General features: G+C 48.5%; 1 protein-coding gene across 1 annotated transcript in view; it reads right to left on the bottom strand.

The window, feature by feature from the left end:
- The window catches only part of UBE2L3 (ubiquitin conjugating enzyme E2 L3), a 59,809-nt gene that overhangs the window by 9,346 nt on the left and 23,694 nt on the right, over window positions 1–26,769 (bottom strand). Inside the window, exons 2-3 of the mRNA XM_055252375.2 lie at window positions 22,753–22,848; window positions 3,259–3,445 (exon numbers count right to left, since the gene is read on the bottom strand). Coding sequence (XP_055108350.1) covers window positions 3,259–3,445; window positions 22,753–22,848 — 283 coding nt within the window. The remainder of the gene's footprint in view (window positions 1–3,258; window positions 3,446–22,752; window positions 22,849–26,769) is intronic.

Here is a 26,769-nt window from a genome sequence, read left to right on the forward strand (position 1 = left end):
ATGAGCCACTGTGCCCGGCCTCAAGTGACATTTTCACTTCCCATATTTAGGAAACAAATGAAGGAATGGTGAGGCATTTAAAAACGCAGGCTTTGCAGGACAGTGGCAGCTGAACTGCAGTCAGGAAATAGCACCAGAAAAACAGGGACACCCAACATATGAAGAATCAGGCAGGTGGGAGAAGGAATGGCATGTCCAGAAGAGCTGCCATTTGGGAAAAGCAGGCCCAAGTGGGCCTGAGGAGGCAGCAAGGGGACTCAGCATCCTTGCCTGCCTGTCCCACCTCTGCCATCATGTCTCCCATCCTGCATACTCCTCCCATCAAGAGCTGAAGTCTATTTTCCCTCTCATTAAATCTGGACTTTCCTCACCAAAAGAATCCACAGAAGTGACACTGTACCAGTTCTGTGCCTTCACCCTGGAACCCTGAGACCACCATGCTATGAAGGGGTCCAATCTAGCCTTGTGGAAAATAAGAGAACACAAAGAGAACCGAAGTGCCTTAGCTAATACCATTTCTGCACATGTGCACTATGCCTACCAGCACTTCCCAGCCAAGTTGAGTTCCCACCTCAATACAGCTGCATGAGTGACCCCAGGAACGAACGGTCAGCTGCAGAACCATGTAGCTGAGCCCAGCCAACCTCTAGAGTAAAAACTAATAAACTGGTGTTACTTTAAGCCACAAAGTTTTGATAGGGGTTATAATGCAGTAATAGATAACAAACATGGGAATGTGGCCGTCAAGTGCCAGGAACAACATTCTTGATGTATGTGAGGATGGAGATCAAGGCCATGCCACATCTACATAATAATGTTCTAGGAAGGAATCCTCAACTGTCCTAAATCACAAAACAGCAATTCCGGTTCTGTCCATCATGGCACACAGAATAGCTCCGGTACCAAAATTTTTACCTTAAAAATCCCAAGTCAACAGTACTTTTCACAAAAAATTAAAAGCTGCCCCTAAGTTATTTGGCTCTTGGGGGAGTGGGGGAAAGCAGCCACAGTCTGAAAAAGCAGAGCATTTTGGCAGTGCACCTGGATAGGAAGGTAAAAAGTGAATAATCCTGCCACGGCCTTCTATGCAGCAGCCCCATGAGAGGTGGCAAAGCACGTGCATCCATCTCCTGAGAGCCTCCCTGGCCCTAGCCCCACCCTCTCAGTCTACAGGTAAGGGAGGAGTCCCAGAACTCTTTGTAGCCAGAACCTGAGGTGCAGGGCTTTCCTGGGCAACCTGGCCTGGAAGGACTGCCACTCCCCAGGCACAGTGGGTTAACAGACTTGACTCAGCAAGGACTCCAAGAATTATTGAACACTCTTGATCAAATGCAGCTACAGGCTTTTGACAGTGCTAGGAATCTGTATAGAAAAAAACCAGGCTCGCCGGGCATGGTGGCTCATGCCTGTAATCCCAGCACTTTGGGAGGCAGAGGCGGGTGGATCACCTAAGGTCAGGAGTTCGAGACCAGCCTGGTCAATGTGGTGAAACCCTGTCTCTACTACAAATACAAAAATTAGCTGAGCGTGGTGGCTGTAATCCCAGCTACTAGGGAGGCTGAGGCAGGAGAATTGCTTGAACCCAGGAAGCGGAGGTTGCAGTGAGCTGCGATGGCACCACTGCACTCCAGCCTGGGTGACTCCGTCTCAAAAAAAAGAAAAGAAAAAATCGGCTGGGTGCAATGGCTTACGCCTGTAATCCCAGCACTTTGGGAGGCCGAGGCGGGCGGATCACGAGGTCAGGAGATCGAGACCATCCTGGCTAACATGGTGAAACCCCGTCTCTACTAAAAATACAAAAAATTAGCCGGGCGTGGTGGCAGGTGCCTGTAGTCCCAGCTACTCGGGAGGCTGAGGCAGGAGAATGGCGCGAACTCAGGAGGCGGAGGTTGCAGTGAGCAGAGATCATGCCACTGCACTCCAGCCTGGTGACAGAGCGAGACTCCGTTTCAAAAACAAAAAAAAAGGAAAATAAAAAATCAGGCCATGGGCACTGAAAAGAACTGTGTCGAGCTTTTATAAACATCAGCTTGTATACAAACAAGGACCAAGCCCACTAGAGACTGTTCTGCCCTGACTGAATGTTTAGCACCCACTCCTTTCTTCTACTCAGTGTGGGAGTCTAATGGGCACCTTTCATGGTGATTATTTCCAACAAGTGAGGCTTGATTTTTCTTGTGAAAGGCTTTGAACTCCACCTTCCAGGGCTTTTCTCAGTCACTGAAACATGGGACCTCCTCAATCCCTGTGCAGGTCAAAAGTTCAGCTGAGTTATTCCCACAGGGACTGGTGGGACCTCAGCCATACTTTGCGTGCACCTGGTAAGGTAGGAGTTCTCTGGACTCTGTCTTATCTGGCATCAGAAAGGACCCACGAGCCCCTACCCCAGAGCAGCACCCCCCAAAGAAACCCTCCACTTGCAGCCTCTCAAGTGCCAGCTTCATCCGCTCTAATCTAAACAGACTTTATACTGGTTTAGGTACTTAAAAGGAAGCCATCAAAATATGAGATTAGGACTTCAAAAGAAAGTCTGGAATTAAATGAAAACCAGACACAGTCCATAACAAACTAATCACTTCTAGGGGACAAAAGGGAGGACAACCACAATACTGATTCAAATATTCTTCCCAGAAGAATGAGCATGTTTATGTTCACACAGCCACACACAGACACGTGCACCACGCACAGCCACATCCAACTCCAGGGAATCCCAGGCCCACTAAAGCCAACCACGTGCCTTCATCTGGGAATACTGCCCTTACATCTGCCTCTGTCCCTCCCCTCACATCACCCGAGCCACTAGGCTCTAGCTCATGCCCTTCGTATAGCCTAGAAGGCCCTCTCCAACCTCCTTTCCTCCTTCAAGTCTGAGTTCAGGCACTAACTACTGCAAGAGGCCACCTTAAATCCCACTCTCCCTTCCCCTTGTAGGCAGCCCCACAGTCCTTCATCCCTTCCAGGGACCAGTGCCTGCACCCCTCTGCACCAGCAGCAAGCCGCTGGGCTTGTCTGTCCATGTGTGTTCCCACTGTGGATGGCAGCCCAGGGCTGAGCACTGGAAAGGCCTCCTCAATCCCTGTACAGGTCAAAAGTTCAGCTGAGATGAGCCATTCCCACAAGGTCCGACAGGGCCTCAGCTACATTTTGCGTGTACCTGAAAGATTCTCTGGATTCTGTCTGATCTGGTATCAGAAGCCCCCACCCCAGAGCAACACCCCCAAAGACCCCCTCCGAGGAAGACACAGGCACATGTCTTACCTTGGTCGGTTTTGGTTGCTGGCTTCCAGTTTTCAGCACTAATTACTGGCAGACAGACCTGCCCCTTTTCATCGATGTTCGGGTGATAGATCTTTGTTTTAAATGTGATCTTCGGTGGTTTGAATGGGTACTCTGCTGGAAAGTTGATTTCGATTCTGAAGGCCCCCTTATCATATGGAGGGTTGTCCTGGAAGGAAAGGGAGATCAAAATGAACACACCATGGTTCATAAACCTATGGCCAAGATAGGAATGTTTCAATTGCTTATCTGAAAAATCAATTTATTTCAAGGGATTCAAGTATCAACTGAAGCCCTGCCACCTTCAGGACAACCCAGCCACCCATTAGTATTTCTAGAGCAAGATATCTGCTAAACTGAGAAAGGGCTTGAGATTGATGTCCTGGTCTCTTCATGCTTTTTTAAAAAATAGAGTTTACTTTACTCTTTACTATACACCTTTAGGTATAAAGCAAAACTGAGAGGAAAGGACAGAGAATTCCTAAATACCCCCGCCCCTAAACACACACAGCTTTTCCCACTATCAGCATCCCTCACCAGAGGGGCAAATTTGTTACCATCAATGAACCTTTTACCTTAACACATCATTACCACTCAGCTTCCTTAGTTTATGTTAGGGCTCACACTTGGTGTTGCATATTCTATAGGTTTTGTGTGGTTATCAGACATGATAGCTGGAATCATGCAATATGTAGCTGCTATGTCTGAATGTATCTCCCCAAAAATCTTATGTTGAAACCTAATCACCAATGTGATGGTATTAGGAGTTGGGGCCATTGGGAAGTGATTAGGTCATGATGGGATGGGTGTCCTTACCAAAGAGGCCCCTGAGAACTGCCTTGCCCTTTCCATCATATAAAGACACAGTGAAAAGGCACCATCTATAAACCACGAAGCAGGCCCTCAACTGCCACTGAATCTGCTGGCACCTTGATCTTCAGACTTCCCAGCCTCAATAAGTGAGAAATTTGCTGTTAGAAGCTATTTGTCTTTATTATTATTATTATTATTATTATTATTATTATTATTATTATTTTGAGAGTCTGTTGCCCAGGCTGGAGTGCAATGGCATGATCTTGGCTCACCGCAACCTCCGCCTCCTGGGTTCAAGCAATTCTCCTGCCTCAGCCTCCCAAGTAGCTGGGATTACAGGCACCCGCCTCAATGCCCAGCTAATTTTGTATCTTTAGTAGAGATGCGGTTTCACCATGTTGGCCAGGCTGGTCTTGAACTCCTGACCACAAGTGATCTGCCTGCCTCGGCTTCCCAAAATGCAGGGTTTATAAGCGTGAGCCACTGTGCCCAGCCGTTACTTGTTTTTCCCCCCTTCATATTTACTTATTTATTTTTGTCAGGGTCTTGCTCCGTTGCCCACTGGATAGTGGCACGATCTTGGCTCATTGCAACCTTGACTTCACAGGCTCAAGCAATCCTCCCACCTCAGCCTCCCAAGTAGCTGAGACTACAGATAGGCACCACCACCCCCAGTTAATTTTTTTGTATTTTTGTAGAGACCGGGTTTTGCTATGTTGTCCAGGCTGGTCTCAAACTCCTGGGCTCAAGAGATCTGCCTGTCTCGGCCTCCCAAAGTGCTAGGATTACAGGTGTGAGCCACTGCAACCAGCCTCATTTCTTCTTAGTGTTGAATGTCATTTGTCTAGATATACCACAATTTATTTATCCATTAACCCACTCAAGGGCATCTTGGTTGCTTTCAAACCTTAGCAATTAATGAATAAAGCTGTTACAAGCATCTGTGAGGATAAGAGTTTTCAATTCATTTGGCTAAATACCAAGGAATGTAATTGCTGGGTCCAATGGTAAGACGTATGTTTAGTTTTGTAAGAAACTGCCGGCTGGGCGCAGTGGCTCACACCTGTAATCCCAGCACTTTGGGAGGCCGAGGCGGATGGATCATGAGGTCAGGAGATTGAGACCATCCTGGCTGACACAGTGAAACCCTGTCTCTACTAAAAATACAAAAAAAAATTAGCTGGATGTGGTGATGGGCGCCTGTAGTCTCAGCTACTTGGGAGGCTGAGGCAGGAGAATGGCGTGAACCCGGGAAGTGGAGCTTGCAGTGAGCTGAGATTGCGCCACTGCAGTCTGGCCTGGATGAAAGAGCGAGGCTCCGACTCAAAAAAAAAAAAAAAAAAGAAACTGCCAAACTGGGCCAGAAGCAGTGACTCATGTCTGTAATCCAAGCACTTTGGGAGGCCAGGGAGGGAGGATCACTTGAGGCTGGGAGTTCAAGACCAGTTTGTGAAACATAACAAGACCCCGTCTCTCCAAAAAAAAAAAAAAAAAAAAAAAAAATTAAATATATTAGCCTGGGCCAGGCTCAGTGGCTCACACCTGTAATCCCAGCACTTTGGGAGGCTAAGCTGGGTAGATCACTTGAGGTCAGGAGTTCAAGACCAGCCTGGCCAACATGGTAAAACCCTGTCTCTACTAAAAATACAAAAAAATTAGCAGACCGTAGTGGTGCACGCCTGTAGTCCAGCTACTTAGGAGGCTGAGGTAGGAGAACCGCTTAAACCCAGGAGGCAGAGATTGCAGTGAACTGAGGCTGTGCCACTACACTCCAGCCTGGGTGACAGAGCAAGATTCCGTCTCAAAAAATAATAATAAAATAAATATATTGGCCTGGCATGGTGGCGTGTGCCTGTAGTCTCAGCCACTTGAAAGGCTAAGAAGGGTGGACTTCTTAAGCCCAGGAGTTTGAGAATGCAGTGAGCTGTGATCACGCTTCTGCACTCCATTTTGGGCAAGAGTCAGACTCAATTTCTTGTTAAAAAGATTTTATGAATAAATAAATGAAAGAAACTGCCTAACTTGTCTTCCAAAGTGGCTGCACCATTTTGCATTACCACCAGGAAAGAGTGAGAGTTCCTGTTGCTCTACGTCCTCAGCAGCATTTGGCAGTGTTCTGGATTTTGGTCATTCTAAGAGGTACACGGTGTTACTTATTGTTGTTTTCTTATTATAGAGTTTTAAGTGTTCTTTGTCCTTTAGACAGTCCTTTATCAGATTATGTTTTTGCAAATATCTCTTGATCTTCTCTGAAGATAAAAGTAGAGTTGTACCAGAGGTGTTACAACCCAACCAGAATACACTGTGAGTACTAGAAGTCCAAATAACGGCCTTGAAGCCAAGTCCTGGCCAGCTCAATCCTCCCAGGGTGGAAGCAGTAGTCAGCTCAATGGCTGGACCCTGGGGACCTGAGCTGGTCACTCAACAGGTGATCACCAGGCAGGGCCAGCACCATGCCCTAGCCCCTTGCCCCTAGAACCACCCGAAAACCACCTTTGGGGTCTGGACACTCTGATGGCCCCAGAGCCTGAGAGATGACCCAGCAAAGAGCCTTTTGGCCTCTCCCCAACCCTGTCTATCTCCAGAGCTGGGGAAGCCCTTCCCATTGTACTCCCTTTTCCCTCACCCAGGTCTGCCATGGCACACCCAACCCAAAGAAAGCCAAGCTTCACCGAGAGCCCAAAAACAATCTTTTTTTTTTTTTTTAAGACGGAGTCTCACTCTGTCGCCCAGGCTGGAGTGCAGTGGCGCGATCTCAGCTCACTGCAACCTCTGCCTCCCTGGTTCATGCAATTCTCCCGCCTCAGCCTCCTAAGTAGCTGGGATTACAGGTACCCGCTATCCTGCCCGACTAATTTTTTTTTTTTTGTATTTTTAGTAGAGATGGGGTTTCACCATGTTGGCCAGGCTGGTTTTGAACTCCTGACCTCAAGTGATCCGCCGGCCTCGGCCTCCCAAAGTGCTGGGATTACAGGAGTGAACTACCACACCTGGCCCCAGGAACAATCTTGACAGCGCCACACCCCAGCCCCGTATCTTCAAGCCGTGGCCTAAGTACGCACTCCAGTAAACAGAGCTCCTCTGCTGGGGAGCAAGGCTGGCATGCACCAGTTCTCCACATTCTCCTACATTCAAGTCCTGCCCTGGGAGGGGAGGCATGGAGCAAGGGCCTTAAAGGATGGATAAGATGACATAAGGCTGAGGAGCGGGAGAGGCCTCCCAGGCAGAGAGGACTAAAGCCTAGATGGCAGGGACTTGGAAGGAATGGCACAGAGCAAGACAGGAGGCTGCGGGCAGGCAGTGTGGCCCCAGGGCTACTGAAGCCACGCGTCCAGGTCTGAACCACCCCTGAGCAGCTGAAACCACTGTCAGCATATTCATCTGTGGGGAGTCACCCAGGATGGAGTGCAGAGGTGCAATCACGGTTCACTGCAGCCTTGACTTCCCGGGCTCTAGCAATCCTCCCACCTCAGCCTCCCAAGTAGCTGGGACTACAGGCATATGCCACCACACTCAGCTAATTTTTTATTTCTTATAGTGATGGGGTCTCACTATATTGTCCAGGCTGGCCTCAAACTCCTGAGCTCAAGTGATCCTCCCACCTCAGCCTCCCAAAGTGCTGGAGTGCTGGGATTATAGGAGTGATGCACCATACCCAGCCAGCTTTTAGTTTTCAAGAGGAGAATTAAATGGTGGTGGGGGGGGGGGGGGAAGTAAGTAAACATCATTGTCATTTACACTGCTTGAGCCATGTAAAAATAGCTTTCCCTCACTGGATGTGGTGGCACACATGTAGTACAAACTAGCTGGGAGGCTGAGCCAGGAGAATCACTTGAACCTGAGAGGCAGAGGTTGCAGTGAGCCAAGATTGTGCCACTGCACTCCAGCCTGGCACAGAGTAAGACACACATACACACACACACACACACACAACACACACACACGCCTTCCTGCATGACTTTTGGTTGGTGAAATCTGCTAAAGGTCTTCACTGACTGTCCAGGACTGACCAACCTCCCCTGTTCCCCACCGCGGGCCAGGTCCTGTCCGAGGAGCTGGGGTCAAGCATGAACGAGGCCATCTGGCCCCAAGTTAGCAGGTCTAGCCTCAGACTCTGCCTCTTCCTAGCTTAAAGAGTCTGAGAATGTTCCCGTACATCTGTAAAATGGGAGTAGCAGCAGCCTGTACCCAGAGTTCATGATGAGAGATAAGGACTATAAAGTCCTACATGCCTGACACATGGGCAAAGCTCAAGAGAAGCAGATTTGGCTGGGTGCAGTGGCTCATGCCTGTAATCCCAACACTTTGGGAGGCTAAGGCAGGAGGATCACAAGAGCCCAGGAGTTTGAGGCTGCAGTGAGCCATGATCACACCTCTACACTCTAGCCTGGGTGACAGAATGAGACCGTCTCAAAAAAGCCAAAAACAGACTGGGCGCAGTGGCTCATGCCTGTAATCCCAGCACTTTGGGAGGCTGAAGTGTACAGATCACTCGAGGCCAGGAGTTTGAGACAAGCCTGGCCAACATGTGAAACCCCGTTTCTACTAAAAATACAAAAATTAGCCAGGCGTGGTGGCACATGCCTGTAATCCCAGCTACTTGGGAGGCTGAGGCAGGAGAATCACTTGAACCTGGGAGGCAGAGGTTGTGGTGAGCTGAGATCGTGCCATTGCACTCCAGTCTGGGCAACGAAAATGAAAATTGGCCGGGCGCGGTGGCTCACGCTTGTAATCCCAGCACTTTGGGAGGCCAAGGCGGGCGAATCACGAGGTCAGGAGATCGAGACCACGGTGAAACCCCGTCTTTACTAAAAACACAAAAAATTAGCCGGGCGTGGTGGCGGGCGCCTGTAGTCCCAGCTACTCGGAGAGGCTGAAGCAGGAGAATGGCGTGAACCCGGGAGGCGGAGCTTACAGTGAGCTGAGATTGTGCCACTGCACTCCAGCCTGGGCGACAGAGCGAGACTCCGTCTCAAAAAAAAAAAAAAAAAAAAAAAGAAAGTGAAAATCTGTCTCAAAAAAGAAAAAAAAGAAACCCCATCTATACTAAAAAAAGGCCGAGGCGGGTGGATTACGAGGTCAGGAGATCGAGACCATCCCGGCTAACACGGTGAAACCCTGTCTCTACTAAAAATACAAAAAATTAGCTGGGCATGGTGGCACGCACCTGTAATCACATCTACTCAGGAGGCTGAGGCATGAGAACTGGTTGAACCCAGGAGGCACCGGCTGCAGTGAGCCAAGATCACACTGCTGCAGTGAGCCAAGATTGCACCACTGCACTCCTGCCTAGGCGATAGAGCAAGGCGTTGTCTCAAAAAAACAAAACAAAACAAAAACAAATCCTTTTGTAGAGACAGGATCTCACTTTGTTGCTAAAAATTTTTTTAAATTAGCTGTGCGTGCTGCTGGTGCACACCTGTAGTCCCAGCCACTCAGGAGGCTGCGGTAGGAGGACTGCTTGAGGCTATAGTTTTAAGTTGTTAGTTGTTAAGGCTGTAGCGAGCCATGATCACACTACTGCCTTCCAGCCTGGGAAAGAGAGTGAGATCTTGCCTCTTTTTTCTTCCAAAAAGACGAAGGAAAAAAAAAAAGCAGTTCTGTTGCTACACAAGGCAGGCCAGGCCTCTCACCACCCAGGGAACTTGGCCAAACTCATCTGAACTTCTCTGGGCCTCCTTCCTAGTCTGGGGATCTGTGGATGGTCAAAGGAGTGGCTCAGGTGTGCACAAGTCACACAAACTGTGTGCCTGTCCCAGAGATTTTTGGTGAAAGAGGCGTGCAAAAATTAAAACATAAGATATACCTTCCAGGTAAAGGCCTACAGCTCTAAGTGAATTTCAAAATTAGAGCTAAACTTGCCCTTTGGGAAGTCCACTCAGAAATAACAAGGGATGTTAATGAAAAACATGGTTTTGTTGTAAAAAATATATATATTATACAACACTGCAGAAAATTTGCCTCCAACTTAAGCTGCAACATTTCAATGTCAAATAAACCAAAGATTTTAGCATTATCTAATTATTTAGAGATGGAGTCTCACACTTGCCCAGGCTGGAGTGCAATGGGATCTCGGCTAACTGCAACCTCCGTCTCCCAGGTTCAAACAATTCTCCTGTCTCAGCCTCCCAAGTAGCTGGGATTACAGGCGCAGGCTGCCACATCCAGCTTATTTTTTGTATTTTAGTAGAGACGGGGTTTCACTGTGTTGCCCAGGCTGGTCTTGAACTCCTGAGCTCAGAAAATCCACCCATGTCAGCCTCCCAAAGTGCTAGGATTACAGGCGTGAGCCACCACGCCCGGCTGATTTCAGCATTATCTTCACATGAACACGACTAGTGTTTTTCTGTCATGCCTGCCTTTATTTGACCCTCTTGTGCTCCCTAAGCTCATACTGCTGTATTGAGGAAATCAGCTGAGATGTAAATTAATTCCTTATGATAATTTTACACACTCTAAACTAGTTCACAAACTTAAACTCCAGCACTTTGGAAGGCCGAGGTGGGAGGATTGCTTGAGCCCAGGAGTTTGAGGCTGCAGTGAGCTATGATTACACCACTGCATTCCAGCCTAGGCAACAAAGTAAGACCCTGTCTCAAAAAAAAAAAAAAAAAAAAAAAAAAAATCAAAAAACACCTTTTCGATCCATGTCTAAATTCTAGGACAGACTTTTTATCCACTTGTCTTTTTTTTTTTTTTTTTTTGAGACAGAGTCTCGCTCTGTCACCCAGGCTGGAGTGCAGTGGCATGATCTTGGCTCACTGCAAGCTCCGCCTCTCATGCCATTCTCCTGCCTCAGCCTCCTGAGTAGCTGGGACTACAGGCGCCCACCACCATGCCCGGCTAATTTTTTGTATTTTTAGTAGGTTAGTAGAGACGGGGTTTCACCGTGTTAACCAGGATAGTCTCGATCTCCTGACCTCATGATCCACCCGCCTCAGCCTCCCAAAGTGCTGGGATTACAGGCATGAGCCACCGCGACCAGCCCACTTGTTTTTTTTTTTTTTTTTTTTAGACGGAGTCTCGCTCTGTCACCCAGGCTGGAGTGCAGTGGCACAATCTCGGCTCACTGCAGCCTCCACCTCCTGAGTTCAAGCAATTCTCCTGTCTCACCCTCCCAAGTAGCTGGGACTACAGGCATGCACCACAACTCCCAGCTAATTTTTTAGTACTTTTACTAGAGACAGGGTTTCACCATGTTGGCCAGGCTGGTCTCGAACTCCTGACCTCAGGTGATCTGCCTGCCTCAGCCTCCCAAAGTGCTGGGATTACAGGTGTGAGCCACCGCGCCCAACCCACTTGCTATTTATAAAGAAAGAAAGATGCCGGTTTTAAAGTAGATTTTCTTTTATATATAGTATGGCTAACATTTTCCTGTATTTGCTTCTAGTTATTAAATGCATGCATGTAAATAAGAGTTGATCATTTCAACCTGGAAAGCCAATTTAAAAAAATCTGACCAAAGTTTCTCAAGTACTTAGATGCCAGGTGCTTTTCCATGTCATCTCCAGCCCATATTCCACCCCTCCTGGTCCCCTAACACCAGCCCTGGGAAGCCAGTGCTGCCATCACTCCCATTTGGAAATGGAGCAAGTGAAGTACGATTGGGTGATTGGCCTGAGACCTCCCCTAAACTCAGCCTTCCTGTCCCAGAACACAACCCCCCACATCTGCAGGTATCCATCTGGGCCCATCCTCATCACCTTTGTGGGAGGCGGGGACGAGGGGAACTAGCCTTTTTCTCGAGTCTTCCACCGACATCCAATAAATTGGCAGGACACCTTTTTAGGTTGCAAGTAGGGTAAAAATCTCAGATCCTTCACAGCTCTTGATATCAACCTCCCATGGCACAAAGCCATTTTGTGGCAGCTAAGACTAAGAGGAAGCTCTTTGCCATATGGCACCGAACCATCTGGGGTCTTTCACCCACTTGTCCTAGCTCTAACCCTGTGGTCAAATCTAATCTTCCTTTCCCATGGCAACCTTTCAAGAATCCTAAAACCCCATTCCACTTCATGTTTTCCCTTCCCAAGTAAAGACCAAGAGTCCTTCAATGCCACAGAAGTCACAGTCTCATGTCACTGCTGTGAAGCAGTGAAGACCACCATGCAGCTCTCTGGCAGCCACAGAGGAAGTCAAGGTGTCTTCTGGTTGTCTGACTCAGACTGCTGCTACATGGCACGTCCTTGTGATGTGTTCCTAGCTGGCTGTAGGACACCACAGACAGGACTACTCATGGCTGACCTGAAGAGCTGGATCCTAGTTTGGATCTAACTAGCATGCTGCTCCTTCTTCATGCCAGGCTTCAGATGGACTGAAGGGTCCTGTGCACTGTTGTCACTTCTGTCTAGCTTGGCGGTGACTCCACAGCAGCGTCCTTTCCCTGTGGCTAACCTTTCTCACCCAGTGAACTAACAAAGCTGAAGCTTTCCCTGCCACAGGGATGTCTACTCAGACCAGCCCTGTAGGCTGCCTATCCCTACACAGTCCAGTCCCCTGTTAAGAGAGAACAAGGAGACGCAGCCTGCCCTGCTCGGAGTGCCCCAGGCTGTTTTTTTTTTTTTGAGATGGAGTCTCACTGTCACCGAGGCTGGAGTTCAGTGGCGCAATCTTGGCTCACTGCAAGCTCCGCCTCCTGGGTTCACGCCATTCTCCTGCCTCAACCTCCCAAGTAGCTGGGACTACAGGCACCCGCCACCATGCCCAGCTAATTTTTCTGTATTTTTAGTAGAGACGGGGTTTCACTGTGTTAGCCAGGATGGTCTCGATCTCCCGACCTCGTGATCCGCCTGCCTCGGCCTCCCAAAGTGCTGGGATTACAGGCGTGAGCCACTGTGCCCGGCCCTGCCCCAGGCTGGTTTCTATGCTCTCAAGTCTTCGTGATACACTCTGGAACCTTGTCAAGAGCTGAGTTAGAACAGGCACAGTGGCTCATACCTATAATCCTAGCACTTTGGGTTGCTGAGGTGAGTGGATCACTTGAAGTCAGGAGTTCGAGACCAGCCTGACCAACATGGTGAAATCCCATCTCTACTAAAAATACAAAAAAATTAGCCAGGCGTAGTGGTACACGCCTGTAATCCCAGCTACTTAGGAGGCTGAGGCAGGAGAATCGCTTGAACCCGGGAGACAGAGGTTGCAGTGAGCTGAGATCACACCACTGCACTCCAGCCTGGGGGACGAGAGAGACTCTGTCTCAAAAACAAAACAACAAAAAAACCTGAGAGAGTTAAGTTTAGGAGGTTAAGTTCTTGTGACTTCTGAACATGGAATATGTCCTTACTCCACGTTCGAAAGTCACAAGAACTTAACTTTGTAAATTGCCTTTAAGTATTGATTGATTGATTGATTGATTGATTTTTCTTTGAAAGAGTCTCGCTCTGTCAGCCAGGCTGGAGTGCAATGACATGATCTCGGCTCACTGCAACCTCCACCTCCTGGGTTCAAGCAATTCTCCTGCCTCTGCCTCCCAAGTAGCTGGGATTACAGGCACCTGCCACCACACCCAGCTAATTTTTTGTATTTTTAGTAGAGATAGGGTTTAATCATGTTGGCCAGGCTGGTCACAAACTCCTGGCCTCAGGTGATCCACCCTCCTCGGCCCCACAAAGTGCTGAGATTACAGGTGTGAGCCACCACGCCCTGCCTTGCCTTTAAGTATTTATTGTCTCTTCTGAAAACAGGCTTTTTGGTTATTTGAATCACAAAATCTGCCACATGAGATTCATCTTTTTCTAATATTGGTTTCTGAAGATGACTTCTTTGTACTGTTTTCAACAATTTGGTTTTGGGGATTTTTCATAATACAGTTCTTTGGCAACAAATATTTCTTTTTTTGAGATGGAGTCGGCCGGGCACCGTGGCTCACGCCTGTAATCCCAGCACTTTGGGAGGCCGAGGCGGGTGGATCACGAGGTCAGGAGATCGAGACCATCCTGGCTAACAGGGAAACCCCGTCTCTACTAAAAATACAAAAAATTAGCCGGGCGAGGTGGTGGGCGCCTGTAGTCCCAGCTACTCGGGAGGCTGAGGCAGGAGAATGGCCTGAACCCCGGGGGGCGGAGCCTGCAGTGAGCCAAGATTGCGCCACTGCACTCCAGCCTGGGCGACAGCGAGACTCTGTCTCAAAAAAAAAAAAAAAAAAAGAGATGGAGTCTCACTCTGTCGCCCAGGCTGGAGTGCAGTGGCGCGATCTCAGCTCACTGCGGCCTCTGCCTCCTGGGTTCAAGTAATTCTCCTGTCTCAGCCTCTCTAGTATCTGGGATTATAGGTGCCTGCCGCCACACCTGGCTAATTTTTATATTTTTAGTAGAGATGGGGTTTGCCATGTTGGCCAGGCTGGTCTTGAACTCCCGACCTCAAGTGATCCACCGCCCCTGGCCTCCCAAAGTGCTGGGATTACAGGCATGAGCCACTGCACCTGGCCGGCAACAAATACTCCAGCACTAAAGAGTTCAATCATATTCCCTTTGGAAGTAAATATTAGTAGGAGTAAGTTGTTTTTTTTGTTTTTTTTTTTTGTTTGTTTTTTTTTTTTTTTTGAGATGGAGTTTTGCTCTTGTTGCCCAGGCTGCAGCACAATGGCACGATCTCGGCTCACCGCAACCTCCACCTCCCGGGTTCAAGCGATTCTCCTGGCTGAGCCTCCCAAATTGCTGGGATTACAGGTGCCCACCAACAGGCCCGGCTAATTTTTTGTATTTTTAGTAGAGACGGGGTTTTGCCATGTTGGCCAGGCTGGTCTCAAACTCCTGACCTCAGGTGATCCACTTGCCTCGCCCTCCCAAAGTGCTAGAATTACTGGCATGAGCCACCATGCCTGGCCAGGAATAAGTATTTTAGAACTGGTTTTCCAATCTTTCATGACTTCATAATGTTCATAAACTACCTTCTGAATTATATGTACAATTAAAATCACAATCTCCATTAACCGAATTTGACGAAGACCTTTCCTTCCTTTGAGCTCAAATAGCCATGAGTACTTCTCATACATAATTCACTTTTCTCCCAAGAATGGAAAAAATACAGCACTCACACCAAAAATAGAAGTGAAAAAAACAAAACAAACAAAAAACCCCACCAGACATCCCATTCCCCAGGATGCCGTCAGGCCTCTCCTGCACAGCCCGAGAATATTCTCTGTGCATACATGGTGCTCTCAAAGGCCTTAATTTCTATACATCTATGCAAACTACACGTATGTCCTCACACTGCCTATATTTTTTCATAGTTTCTGCTCACACTGCCTTCCACTATGCAGTCCAGATGTTGTCACCCTCCCACCCACCACTGCCCCTCTTCTGTTTGGTCTTAGGTGCCTTGCAGGTGGAGCCACACTCAGTGCTTAAGAGACCATGGATTCCAAGAGGGTGGCTTCTCTGCGGCCTCTGTCCATAGAACCTTGTGTCTGGCTGTGATAGGAGCTCAACAGCCCCATCAACGTAGGGGGATACTCTTTCTCCCAAAAACAACTCCAGTTTGCCCTCAGAAAACAGGGCTGCCCTCACTGGTCTCAACCATTACAGCTACAGGAGATGGAAGTAGGGGAGGGAGAAGGCAGAGTAGCACAATTAGCAGGAAGCAGAAAAGAACTGACAATTACAGGCAAGCGCTGAGCCCAGGGAGGCAGGATGCAGCTCCCATCAAAGGCCAGAGGGGCAATGCAGAAAGGAGGAATGAGGCATCTGGAGGGTGTGGATTTTAGGAGCAACGTGCTGTGCAAATAAGCTTGCAGAAAGAAGGTGAGAGATCTAACTACAAATGTAACTGCAAAATGGTGAAAGAGGCCAGGAGTTCAAGACCAGGCTGGCCAACATGGCGAAACCCCGTTTCTACCAAAAATACAAAAAAATTAGCTGGGGTAGTGGTGCATGCCTGTAGCCCCAGCTGCCAGGGAGGCTGAGGCACAAGATTGCTTGAACCCAGGAGGTAGAGGCTGTAGCGAGCCGAGATCACACCACTGTACTGCAGCCTGGGAGACAGAGTGACTCTGTCTCAAAAAAAAAAAAAACCAGGAAATGGAACTAGGTGGGTGGGGGCATGGTGGCTCATGCTTGTAATTCCAGCACTTTGGGAGGCTGAGGCAGGAGGATCGCTTGAGCCCAGGAGTTTGAGACCAGCCTGGGCAACATAGGGAGAACCCATTTATTATTATTATTATTATTTTAATAAAATAGAGATGGGGTCCCGCTATATTGCCCAAGCTGGTTTTGAACTCCTAGGCTCAAGCGATCCTTCTACCCCAGCCTCCCAACGTGCTGGGAATATAGGTGTGAGCCACTGCACCCAGCCCCCATCTCTATTAAAAAAAAAAAAATGCCGGGCGCGGTGGCTCACGCCTGTAATCCCAGCACTTTGGGAGGCCGAGGCGGGCGGATCACGAGGTCAGGAGATCGAGACCATCCAGGCTAACACAGTGAAACCCCGTCTCTATTAAAAATACAAAAAATTAGCCAGGCGAGGTGGCGGGCGCCTGTAGTCCCAGCTACGCGGGAGGCTGAGGCAGGAGAATGGTGTGAACCCCGGGGGGCGGAGCCTGCAGTGAGCTAAGATCGCTCCACTGCACTCCAGCCTGGGTGAAAGAGCGAGACTCCTTCTCAAAAAAAAAAAAAAAAAAAAAAAAAAGCAAGGGAAAGGGAGAAGGAAAGGGAACTAGAAATCAGTAACAGAACTAGAAAACTCACAATTATGGGGAAATTAAACGTACTCTCTAACAAGCAATAGGTCAAGGAAGAAATCACAAGGGAAATTAGAAAATATCCTCGGAAACAAAAATGACATACCAAAACTTAAGTTATGCAGCAAAAGTAGTGCTCAAAGGGAATCTACAGCTTTAAATACCTACATTGAAAAAGCAAGTCTGAAATCAATAATATAACTGGATACTTTAAGGAACAAAGAAAGGAGTAACACAAGAAAGAAGTAAATAGTAAGCACGGAGGAGATAAATGAAAGTAAAACACGCTTGTAATCCCAGCACTTTGGGAGGCCGAGGCGGGTGGATCACGAGGTCAGAAGATCGAGACCACAGTGAAACCCCGTCTCTACTTAAAAATACAAAAAATTAGCCGGGCGTGGTGGCGGGCGCCTGTAGTCCCAGCTACTAGGAGACGCTGAGGCAGGAGAATGGCGTGAACCCGGGGGGCGGAGCTTGCAGTGAGCCGAGATTGCGCCACTGCACTCCAGCCTGGGTGACAGAGCAAGACTCCGTCTCAAAAAAAAAAAAAAAAAAAAGAAAGTAAAACACACACAAATACATATTAATGAAACCATCCTTGAATAGATCAACAAAACTGAAAAAACTTTGGCTAGACTAATAAAAGGAAAAAGAGAAAGACTCATATTATTGAAATAAGAAATGAGGCCGGGCATGTTGGCTCATGCCTGTAATCCCAGCACTTTGGGAGGCTGAGGCACGAGGATCACTTGAGTCTAGGAGTTCAAGACCAGCCTGTGTGGTATGGCAAAACCCCATCTCTACAAAAAAAAAAAAAAAAAAAATACAAAAATTAGCTGGGCATGGTGGCTCATGCCTTCAATACTAGCTACTCTGGAGGCTGAGGTGGGAGGATCGCTTGAGCCTGGAAGGTTGAGGCTGTGGTGAGCCATGATCATGCCACTGTACTCCAGCCTGGGCAACAGAACAGGACCCTGTCTCAAAAAAAAAAAAAAAAAAATCTACATATAAATGGATCAAAGATCCAAATTTAAGAGCTAAAACTATAAAACTCTTAGAAGAAAACTTAGGAAAATTTGCATGACCTTGGATTTGGCAACAGTCTTAAAAATCAAACCAAAGTATAGGCAACAAAATTAAAAATAGATAAATTGGACTTCTTTATTAAAAATTTAAGGCCAGGTGTGATGGCTCACATCTGTAAATCCTAGAGCTTTTAGAGGCCAAGCCAGGAGAACCACTTGAGCCCAGGAGTTCAAGACTAGCCTGGGCAACACAGCAAGACTCCATCTCTACAGAAAAAAAAAATTAAAATTAGCTGGTGTCGCAACATGTGCCTATAGTGCCAGCTACTTGGGAAGACTGCTTGAGCCCAGGAGTCTGGGGCTGCAGAGACCCATTACTGAGCCACTGCACTCCAGCCTCTGCACTCCGGCCTGGATGACAGAGCAAGACCCCTTCTCTAAAAATAAAAATTAAATTAAAAAATTTAAAACGTTAGTGCATCAGGCCAGGCACAGTGGCTCATGCCTGTAATCCCAGCACTTTGGGAGGCTGAGGCGGATATCACTTGAGGTCAGGAGTTCGAGACCAGCCTGGCCAACATGGTAAAACCCTGTCTCTACCAAAAAATACAAAAATTAGCCAGGTGTGGTGGTGCACACCTGTAGTCCCAGCTACTCGGGAGGCTGAGGTGGGAGAATCACTTGAACCTGGGAGGCAGAGGTTGCAGGGAGGCAGAGATTGCAGTGAGACGAGATCGTGCTTCCGTACTCTGGCCTGGGCAACAGAGTGAGACCCTGTCTCAAAAAAAAACCAAAAAACAAAAAACACACCACGCAAAAACACGTTCTACATCCTTAGTATGAAGAAAATAGAAATCAAAACCACAATGAGACAGCACTACATACCAACTAGAATGGCTGTAATGTAAAAAGAAAAAAAAAGTAAAATAACAAATGTTAGCAAGGATGTGCACGAACTGGAACCTTTGTAGTGGAAATTTAAGACGTTACAGGATGGGCGCAATGGCTTACGCCTATAATCCCAGCACTTTGAGAGGCTGAGGTGGGCGGATCACCTGAGGTCGAGAGTTCGAGACCAGCCTGACCAACATGGAGAAACCCAGTCTCTACTAAAAGTACAAAAATTGCCAAAATTGCTTGAACCCGGGAGATGGAGGTTGCAGAGAGCCGAGATCACATCACTGCACTCCCCAGCCTGGGCAACAGAGCAAGGCTCTGTCTCAAAAGCAAAAACAAAAGTTAGCTGGGCATGGTGGTGCACACCTGCAATCCCAGCTGAACCAAAATCACACCACTGCACTCCAGCCTGGGTGACAGAGTAAGACTGTCTCAAAAAATAAAATAAAATGGAATAAAATAAAAAGAAATTGGCTGGGTGTGGTGGCACACACCTGTAGTCCTGGCTACTCAGGAGGATCACTTGAGCCCAGAAATTCAAGGCTGCAATGGGCCATGATCACACCACTGCACCCTAGCCTGGGTGACAGAACAAAACCCTGCCTCAAAAAACCAAAACATTATTATGAAGCTATGAAATGGTTTATTAAAAACTGCATGAAAGCTGGGCGTGGTGGTTCACACTTGTAATCCCAGCACTTTGGGAGACTGAGGTGGGCAGATCACAAGGTCAAGAGACTGAGACTATCCTGGCTAACATGGTGAAACCCCGTCTTTACTAAAAATAGAAAAATTAGCTGGGTGTGGTGGCACACACCTGTAGTCCCAGCTACTTGGGAGGCTGAGGCAGGAGAATCGCTTGAACCCGGGAGGTGGAGGTTGCAGTGAGCCAAGATCATGCCACTGCATAGCGACAGAGCAAGACTCCAACTCAATTAAAAAGAAAAAAAAGAAACTGCATGAAAAAAGGCTGAGAGGAAGTATGCTGAAGGTTAAGAGTGAACACATTCACTGGGCTAGAAGCTTCAAGAAGGTTCACCACCACACCTCTAGTTCCTAAAGGGCAGTACCCAAAATGTAACTGAATTTCTTGATGATGTGATTATGGGTAATATTTTCTTCCTTAGATGTTACCTTAGCATCTTAGATGAAAAAAATTACAGAAAAACAAATGTTTCAAGGGAATAGACCTGAGTTGCGCTGGCAACAATGAAGTCTCTAGGAAGTACCTCCCCAGCCTTCCCTCCCACCTGCCCTCCTCTGTGCACTACGACCAGGGCAATCACTAGGTGGCTACCCAAGGACAGCACCCTCCACTAAGGACCAGGGCTGGGCTGCCACGCCTTCATCAGCCTGGCTCTACTTTCACCCCAACTCAGCAGACCTCAGGTGAGTTTGTATAGTAGATTCCCATGCTGGCCCAGCCCGTCCAACGCAGGAAGACCTAAGGCCCAGGTTGGGGTACAAGTGTGGACCCTGGGGATGTCAGATATCAAGAATGCATTAACTGCTCTGGAGAAGGAAGAAGACTTTGTTGAAACATTTCTCATACAAACCCAGAGGCCCTGGAAGAAAGCAAGGGAGAGGACCGAGAAGAAGTGGTATACACAGGGACAACAGCAGCCCTGGCTGTTGCTTACTGTCTCCAAGGTGAAACTTTGGCCTGGATAGCTCCCCAGAGCCTCAGCCCAAGCACACTGGGATTCTACCAGCCAGCCTCCACCTTTGCCCTAGTAAGATCTTAGCCCACTGCTCCATAGCCCCTGCCAGCGTGAAACCAGAGGGAGGCCTTTGCATGAGTTGGGGCAGAGCATGCCCAGCAGCAATCTACCCTTGGAGCCGGCTAGCAGGCTCTCAGGCCACTAAATTCTCAGGGCCAGACTGCCCAAGCCTTAACACTTAAAACCATTCCAATCATTTTTATCATTTTCCAAAGAGCCACAGATTAACTGTTCATTTCTTTGCTCAGTAGACTACACAATCTCAATTAGAAAAGGGACAAGAGGTCAGATGGTCCTGGCCATCTTCAGGTCCCTAGAGTAGGCAAGGGCTGCACTCACAGGCCAACCCCTCCCATGCAGAGGTGTCTCTGCCACCCACACCCTTTGCCCTGAGCCCTAACACCATCAAGCCTAAAGAAATCTAGACCGGGCTCGGAGGCTCACACCTGTAATCCCAGCACTTTGGGAGGCGAAGACGGGCGGATCACGAGGTCAGGAGATCGAGACCATCTTGGCTAACACGGTGAAACCTCGTTTCTACTAAAAATACAAAAAATTAGCCGGGAGTGTTGGCGGGCACCTGAGGTCCCAGCTACTCGGGAGGCTGAGGCAGGAGAATGGCATGAACCTGGGAGGCGGAGCTTGCAGTGAGCTGAGATGGCGCCACTGCACTCCAACCTGGGGGACACAGCGAGACTCCGTCTCAAAAAAAAAAAAAAAAAAAATCTAAAGGATTCATCTTCAAAATCAGACTGGAAGCTCCCAGATTTAAACATTCTGAGCATACTAAATCATTACAAAGCATATCTTTCGTTAGTTATCCAAATGATTATGGAAATAAACTACAAATCCAATAACTGCTGATCAAATTCAGGGACTTAAAAAAAAAAAGCATGACCTTATAACCAGCATCAAGAAGAAAGCATCTACAGGAGGAAGCATGCTCCATGCTCACCTTATAACCAGCATCAGGAAGAAAGCATCTACAGGAAGAAAGCATCTACAGGAGGAAGCATCTACAGGAGGAAGCATCTACAGGAGGAAGCATGCTCCATGCTCTGCTTTGGCAAAGCAGCCAATCCATCCATGAGAACAAATTATATACAGGACAGGGGCAGGCACAGGGCAAGGGCCAGAGGCTCAGATGTGCAAAGTGGGAAAGAAGGAAGAGAGAAGGTGAGTGGATGAGGAAGAACAGGAAAGGAGGGTACTCACGCAGGACAAGGGTGTGAGCTGGGGTAGCTGAAGGCTACACAACAACCAAGTGAGGCCGCCTGGTAGACAGATGGTGCAGCTTCCAGGGAGAAGGCAGGAATGGAGACAGGTGTGGGAATCCTTCATGCCCGGCATAATCACCTATGATGCTGAAAGTAGTAGAGTCCCCAGACACAAAACAGAACAGGAGAACAGCAGGAGACCAACAAGAGTCATGTTTAAGAGTGAGGAGGAAGGTGTCGCAGAACAGGAGCGAGTGGCAGGCTGGTCACAGGACTGGGGGCTGGAACGCTGCCCGTGCTCCAAAAGCTCAGGAGGCAAGCAAGGGCCATGATGCTAGCACTGCCGAGCTAGAGGTGGGGGCAGCCTGTGGGCTGGGTGTAACATGGTTTCAGGAGAATGAGAGGAAGGGGGATTGCAAACAGGAGTTAATTATAAGACAAACCTCTTGAAGGGGAGAGGATCAAAGGATGCAGAAAAGAGTAGGCACTAAGAGGGTGCTAAGGTCCAGGGAAAGCCATTGTTAAGAGGGGCTTGAGCCCATCAGAAGGCAGAAGTCTCTGAGATGGGGGAGCTGGGCTGTGGGGGCAGACACTGGAGGCATAAGCCCCAGAAAAGACATGGGGTAAGGGGAACATGTGGGCAATTAGGAAAAGGGACTTGAGACAAATGGAAGGCACAGTTTGGAGGGGACCAGGAATAAAGCCCGAAATACAGGTATCCAAAAGGTTAGAGACATGAATGCAAAACCAAGAGAGAAAGCAAAATATCTAGAGGGGAATGCTTGTCCCTTCCTGAGGAGCTCAGAGAAGAAAGTCCTGCTGATCCATCAGACCAGGCGCAGGGAAGCCAGGAAAGAGCAGGAGCACAGACACACTCCTTTTCTCTGTGTCCACAGATCTGCAAAGCTCAGGACCCCCTGAATTTGACAAAACCAATGCCAAGATGTGACTCTACTCAGGACCCAAGGCTACACTCCCTACCTTATCACCCTAGAGCGACAGCCACTTCTGTGCATCTGCTGGCTGCCTAGACTAAGAGCCTACTAAGGAGCAGAAAAACAAGCCCAACAGCACACACATCACCTTAAAGAATAATCTGGTAGGAAGTGGAAGTGTTCAATACTCACAGGAACAATAAGCCCTTGCCAAGTCAATAAATTAGCTTCATCAACCTGGATGTTACGGAAGTTTTTCATCCCACATTTGCGGATTTCTTCAAGCTCCTGTTGATTGACAAAGCATAAAGGGGTGTCAAATAGGGGAAAGCACCACATATTAAGATCCCTCCTGATGCCCATAAATTAAACCAAGTGCCAACAATGCCAATGACAAAATTGGAGAGCGAGGACTAAACTGTGCTTGGAGTGGTTAAGGAGGCATGGAGCTGCCATGGCGGTCCCCTCTGCAAGATCGTTGTCTCTACCCATGCCCCAGACCAAGACAAGCCCCCACCTCAGTGAACCCCCCTGAATAGGACAGGGGGAGCCATGCTTCTGCGGACGTACCACCTCCTCTTTGGGTTGGTCACCATGGCTGTTTAAATCCCTCAGCACCCTGCATAGGGCAGACACGTGGCAGGAGCTATACTGAGGTGCTGTACACCTGACACCTTCCAATCAAGATTCATTAAGCACTGATTATGCATCAGATGCTGAGAAGCTAAAGATGAATAAAACTGGGGACTGGGAACAAACCAGACACAAACGCATATCCGGTTTTCTACCCAGTGCTATAAGTGTGATTTCAGAAGGACTCCACCTCAACATGGGCACATAGCAAAGAGAACCATCCAGTCTGGACTGGGGTGGGAGTGGGGGGGTGGGGACGGGAAATCTTCACTGAGCCTGTTTCCTCAGCTGCAAAACAGACCCAGAGTGCAGAAAAGGAAAGGGAAGCCATGTTGTGGGCAACAGGACCCCTTGCAAGTATGTGGGGTTATTGTTGTATAAACAGTCAATGCAGCAAGTGCCATTTCACCCAGAAAGCACAACTTTACGACTTCAGGGTCCTGCCTGAGATGTCTTCAGAACTATCTGTCACCTGTTTTTCAGCTGTGCATCAGCCTGACATTTCCCATTGCCTCCAACACCTCAGTGAATGCCTGGCAGGCGCTATAACCCAAACCACCCAGCAATGCCCTCCCGCCAGAACACCAGCCTCGCCAACATTCCTCCACTCTGACACATGGAGTGCCACTCTACCCGTCTCAGCCTGGCCTCCCATCCAGTGGCACAAAAGCCGCCTCCAGACCTGTCAGGCACCTTCTCTTCTGCAGCCCGAGCACCATCCAGCTGAGCCCTGCCTCCTTTGCCAGGCTGCTTCCTCTGGCCCAGCTCCAGCACCCTCCAGAACCTCTTTATATGGTACTTCAACTCACAGTGGCATGGGGGCTCCCTATCAGCCCCCACATCAAGCCTAAAAGATCCTTGCACCTCATACTTCCATCACACAGTGGTAGTTTAAAAGGCACTCTGAGGCTACACAGGCAGGGAAGGAAACAATTTGCAAGGAAGGGGGAACCGGAGCCCAGGTTACTGGTTCTGAGTAGGAAGATGTGCTGGGCGCCCGGCCCAGAGCAGCAGAGAGGGAGAGCGCAGTGAATGAACACACGGAAGAGGTGGAACACACTGGTGCTTCATAGCAGGCAACAGGCACAAGTTTCCCCCCACAGGGTGTTCCTGCCTGTCACCCTCATCTGCCCACCACAATCACCTGGACTTGGACCCAGCCCCAGAAATTCTGGTCCAGCAAGTGTGGGTGGAGCTTGAACACAGGGATTTCTCACAGGCTGTGCCTGTGGTGAGAGAAGAGGCACTTCTGGGAGCGATGACGGATCCATTTCTCCCTGAGGAGGCATTAGTGGCATGGGCTGCAACCTCCTGCAGTGAGGAATGGGGTGGCCTGGCCCCTCTCCACCTGCATGAGGCCCCTCCTTCCCTGCATAAGGAGGTACGGAACCTGAGGGACCACTCCAACCTGCCAACTGCCACCTGGTCCTCCTGCTCACAGGACTCATAAGAAATGTTCCCCTGGGGATTATGAAGCCTGGGCAGACTCAGAAAAGGGAAGAGATCTCACACCCACACTGCCACCTCCTTGCACTCTCCAAATAGAATGTAAGCTCAACGAGGGCAGGGATCAGGAAGCCCTGGTCCTGCCAGGGCCTGGCTCACAGTGGTGCTCAAACATGTGCTTAATGACCAGGTTGGTGGGTGGATGTCCGGGACGCCGGGGCTTTGGGAGGAAAAAAGAATCTGGGGTGGGAAGGATTTTCTATAAATACAGTTCCAATGCTGTTTGGCTTTTTTGACCTTGGCTCAAGATACTAGAGTAAGATTCTTGGCTAAGGACAGGATATACCATGCATGTCCCTTAAGGCTGGAGTCCTAGCAAACAAAATGTTTTAAACCAAATACAGATAGGAAAAAAATATGCCAGACAGAACTTTGAAACTAGACAACTAAAAAAAGAAGAAACAACAGTGAAGATATCTAACATTCATGGGAGAAAACAAATTTTAAAATCATCTGTAAATATACTTTATATACTTTATGGTTTCAGAAATCCACACTCCAACACTATAAAGTATGGGTGATGGCTGGGTGCGCTGGCTCACGCCTGTAATCCTAACACTTTGGGAAGCCAAGGTGGGTGGATCACCTGAGGTCAGGAGTTCGAGACAAGCCTGGCCAACATGGCGAAACCCCATCGCTACTAAAGTACAAAAATTAGCCAGGTGTGGTGGTGGGCGCTTGTAATACCAGCTACTCGGGAGGCTGAGGCAGGAGAATCACTTGAACCTGGGAGGCAGAGGTTGCAGTGAACTAAGATCGCACCACTGCACTCCAGCTTGGGTGACAAGAGCGAAACTCTGTCTCAAAAAAATAAAAAAATAAAGTAGGGATGATAAACACAATGTAAATTTCACAAGAATTACAAAAATATGGCAAGATGGAACTCAACTGTAACATGAGAGTGAAAAACTGTATCTTGCTCAAGAAAAAGGAAAGGAAGCAGTCAGTGAGGAGCACTAAGGGCAGGGGTGCAGAAAGGACACTTACTGGTGCTTTGGTATCAAGGAGATCCAGGGGATCCACAGACAAAGATAAAAGCAATACTGCCATGGGAGTGAGCCACACACCTGGCCAGAAAGAAGAATGGGCAACCCTGAGGATGCTAATGACAGCAGGGTTGGGAAGCTCAGAGAATCCAAAGTAGGATTATCAGATGAACTCCCAACTTACCTTGCTGTCAAGTTAAGCTCTCCAAAGACAGAAGAGGCAACCTCCTTTACATAATTCTAACCAACAAGGAAGAACTGATTATAAGGCAGAAGTGAGAGAAACAGGCAAACAAACAAACAGGCCCTGACATCTTCAGAGAATGATGAGCATCCCATAGTAGAAAGTTTCGCAACAGGGTGTTGCCGGCATCCAGATACGACTCTGCACTTAAGCCTCCCAAGCTCTTACCCTGAGACAGATGCCAGGCACTGTGATCAACCCACCCCAATTTCCCAACGTCCTCTACAGCTTCCACTGAGAACCAAGGGCACTATGAGTGGCCAGGATGCTAAAAGACCTGCATTGCACAAGACGGTCCTGTGGACAGAAACTATTTAGCCCAAAATGCCAATCATGCCGGGTGCAGTGGCTCACGCCTGTAATCTCAGCACTTCGGGAGGCCAAGGTGGGCGGATCATGAGGTCAGGAGATCAAGACCATCCTGGCTAACACGGTGAAATCCCATCTCTACTAAAAATACAAAAAATTAGCCGGGCGTGGTGGCAGGCACCTGTAGTCCCAGCTACTAGGGAGGCTGAGGCAGGAGAAAGGTGTGAACCTGGGAGGCGGAGCTTGCAGTCAGCCGAGATCGCGCCACTGCACTTCAGCCTGGGTGACAGAGCAAGACTCCGTCTCAAAAAAAAAAAAAAAAAAAAAAAAATTCCAATCATGCCTCCACTGAGGAAAACAACTTCAAGAAGATAAATTCAGGCCAGGCACAGTGGTTCACACCTGTAATCCCAGCATTTTGGGAGGCCAAGGCGGGCGGACTGCTTGAGCCCAGGAATTCAAGACCAGCCTGGCCAACATGGCAAAACACTGTCTCTACTAAAAAAAAATACAGCCCGGGCGCAGTGGCTC

Source organism: Symphalangus syndactylus, chromosome 18 (genome assembly GCF_028878055.3).
Source record: "Symphalangus syndactylus isolate Jambi chromosome 18, NHGRI_mSymSyn1-v2.1_pri, whole genome shotgun sequence".
NCBI classification, from domain to species: domain Eukaryota; kingdom Metazoa; phylum Chordata; class Mammalia; order Primates; family Hylobatidae; genus Symphalangus; species Symphalangus syndactylus.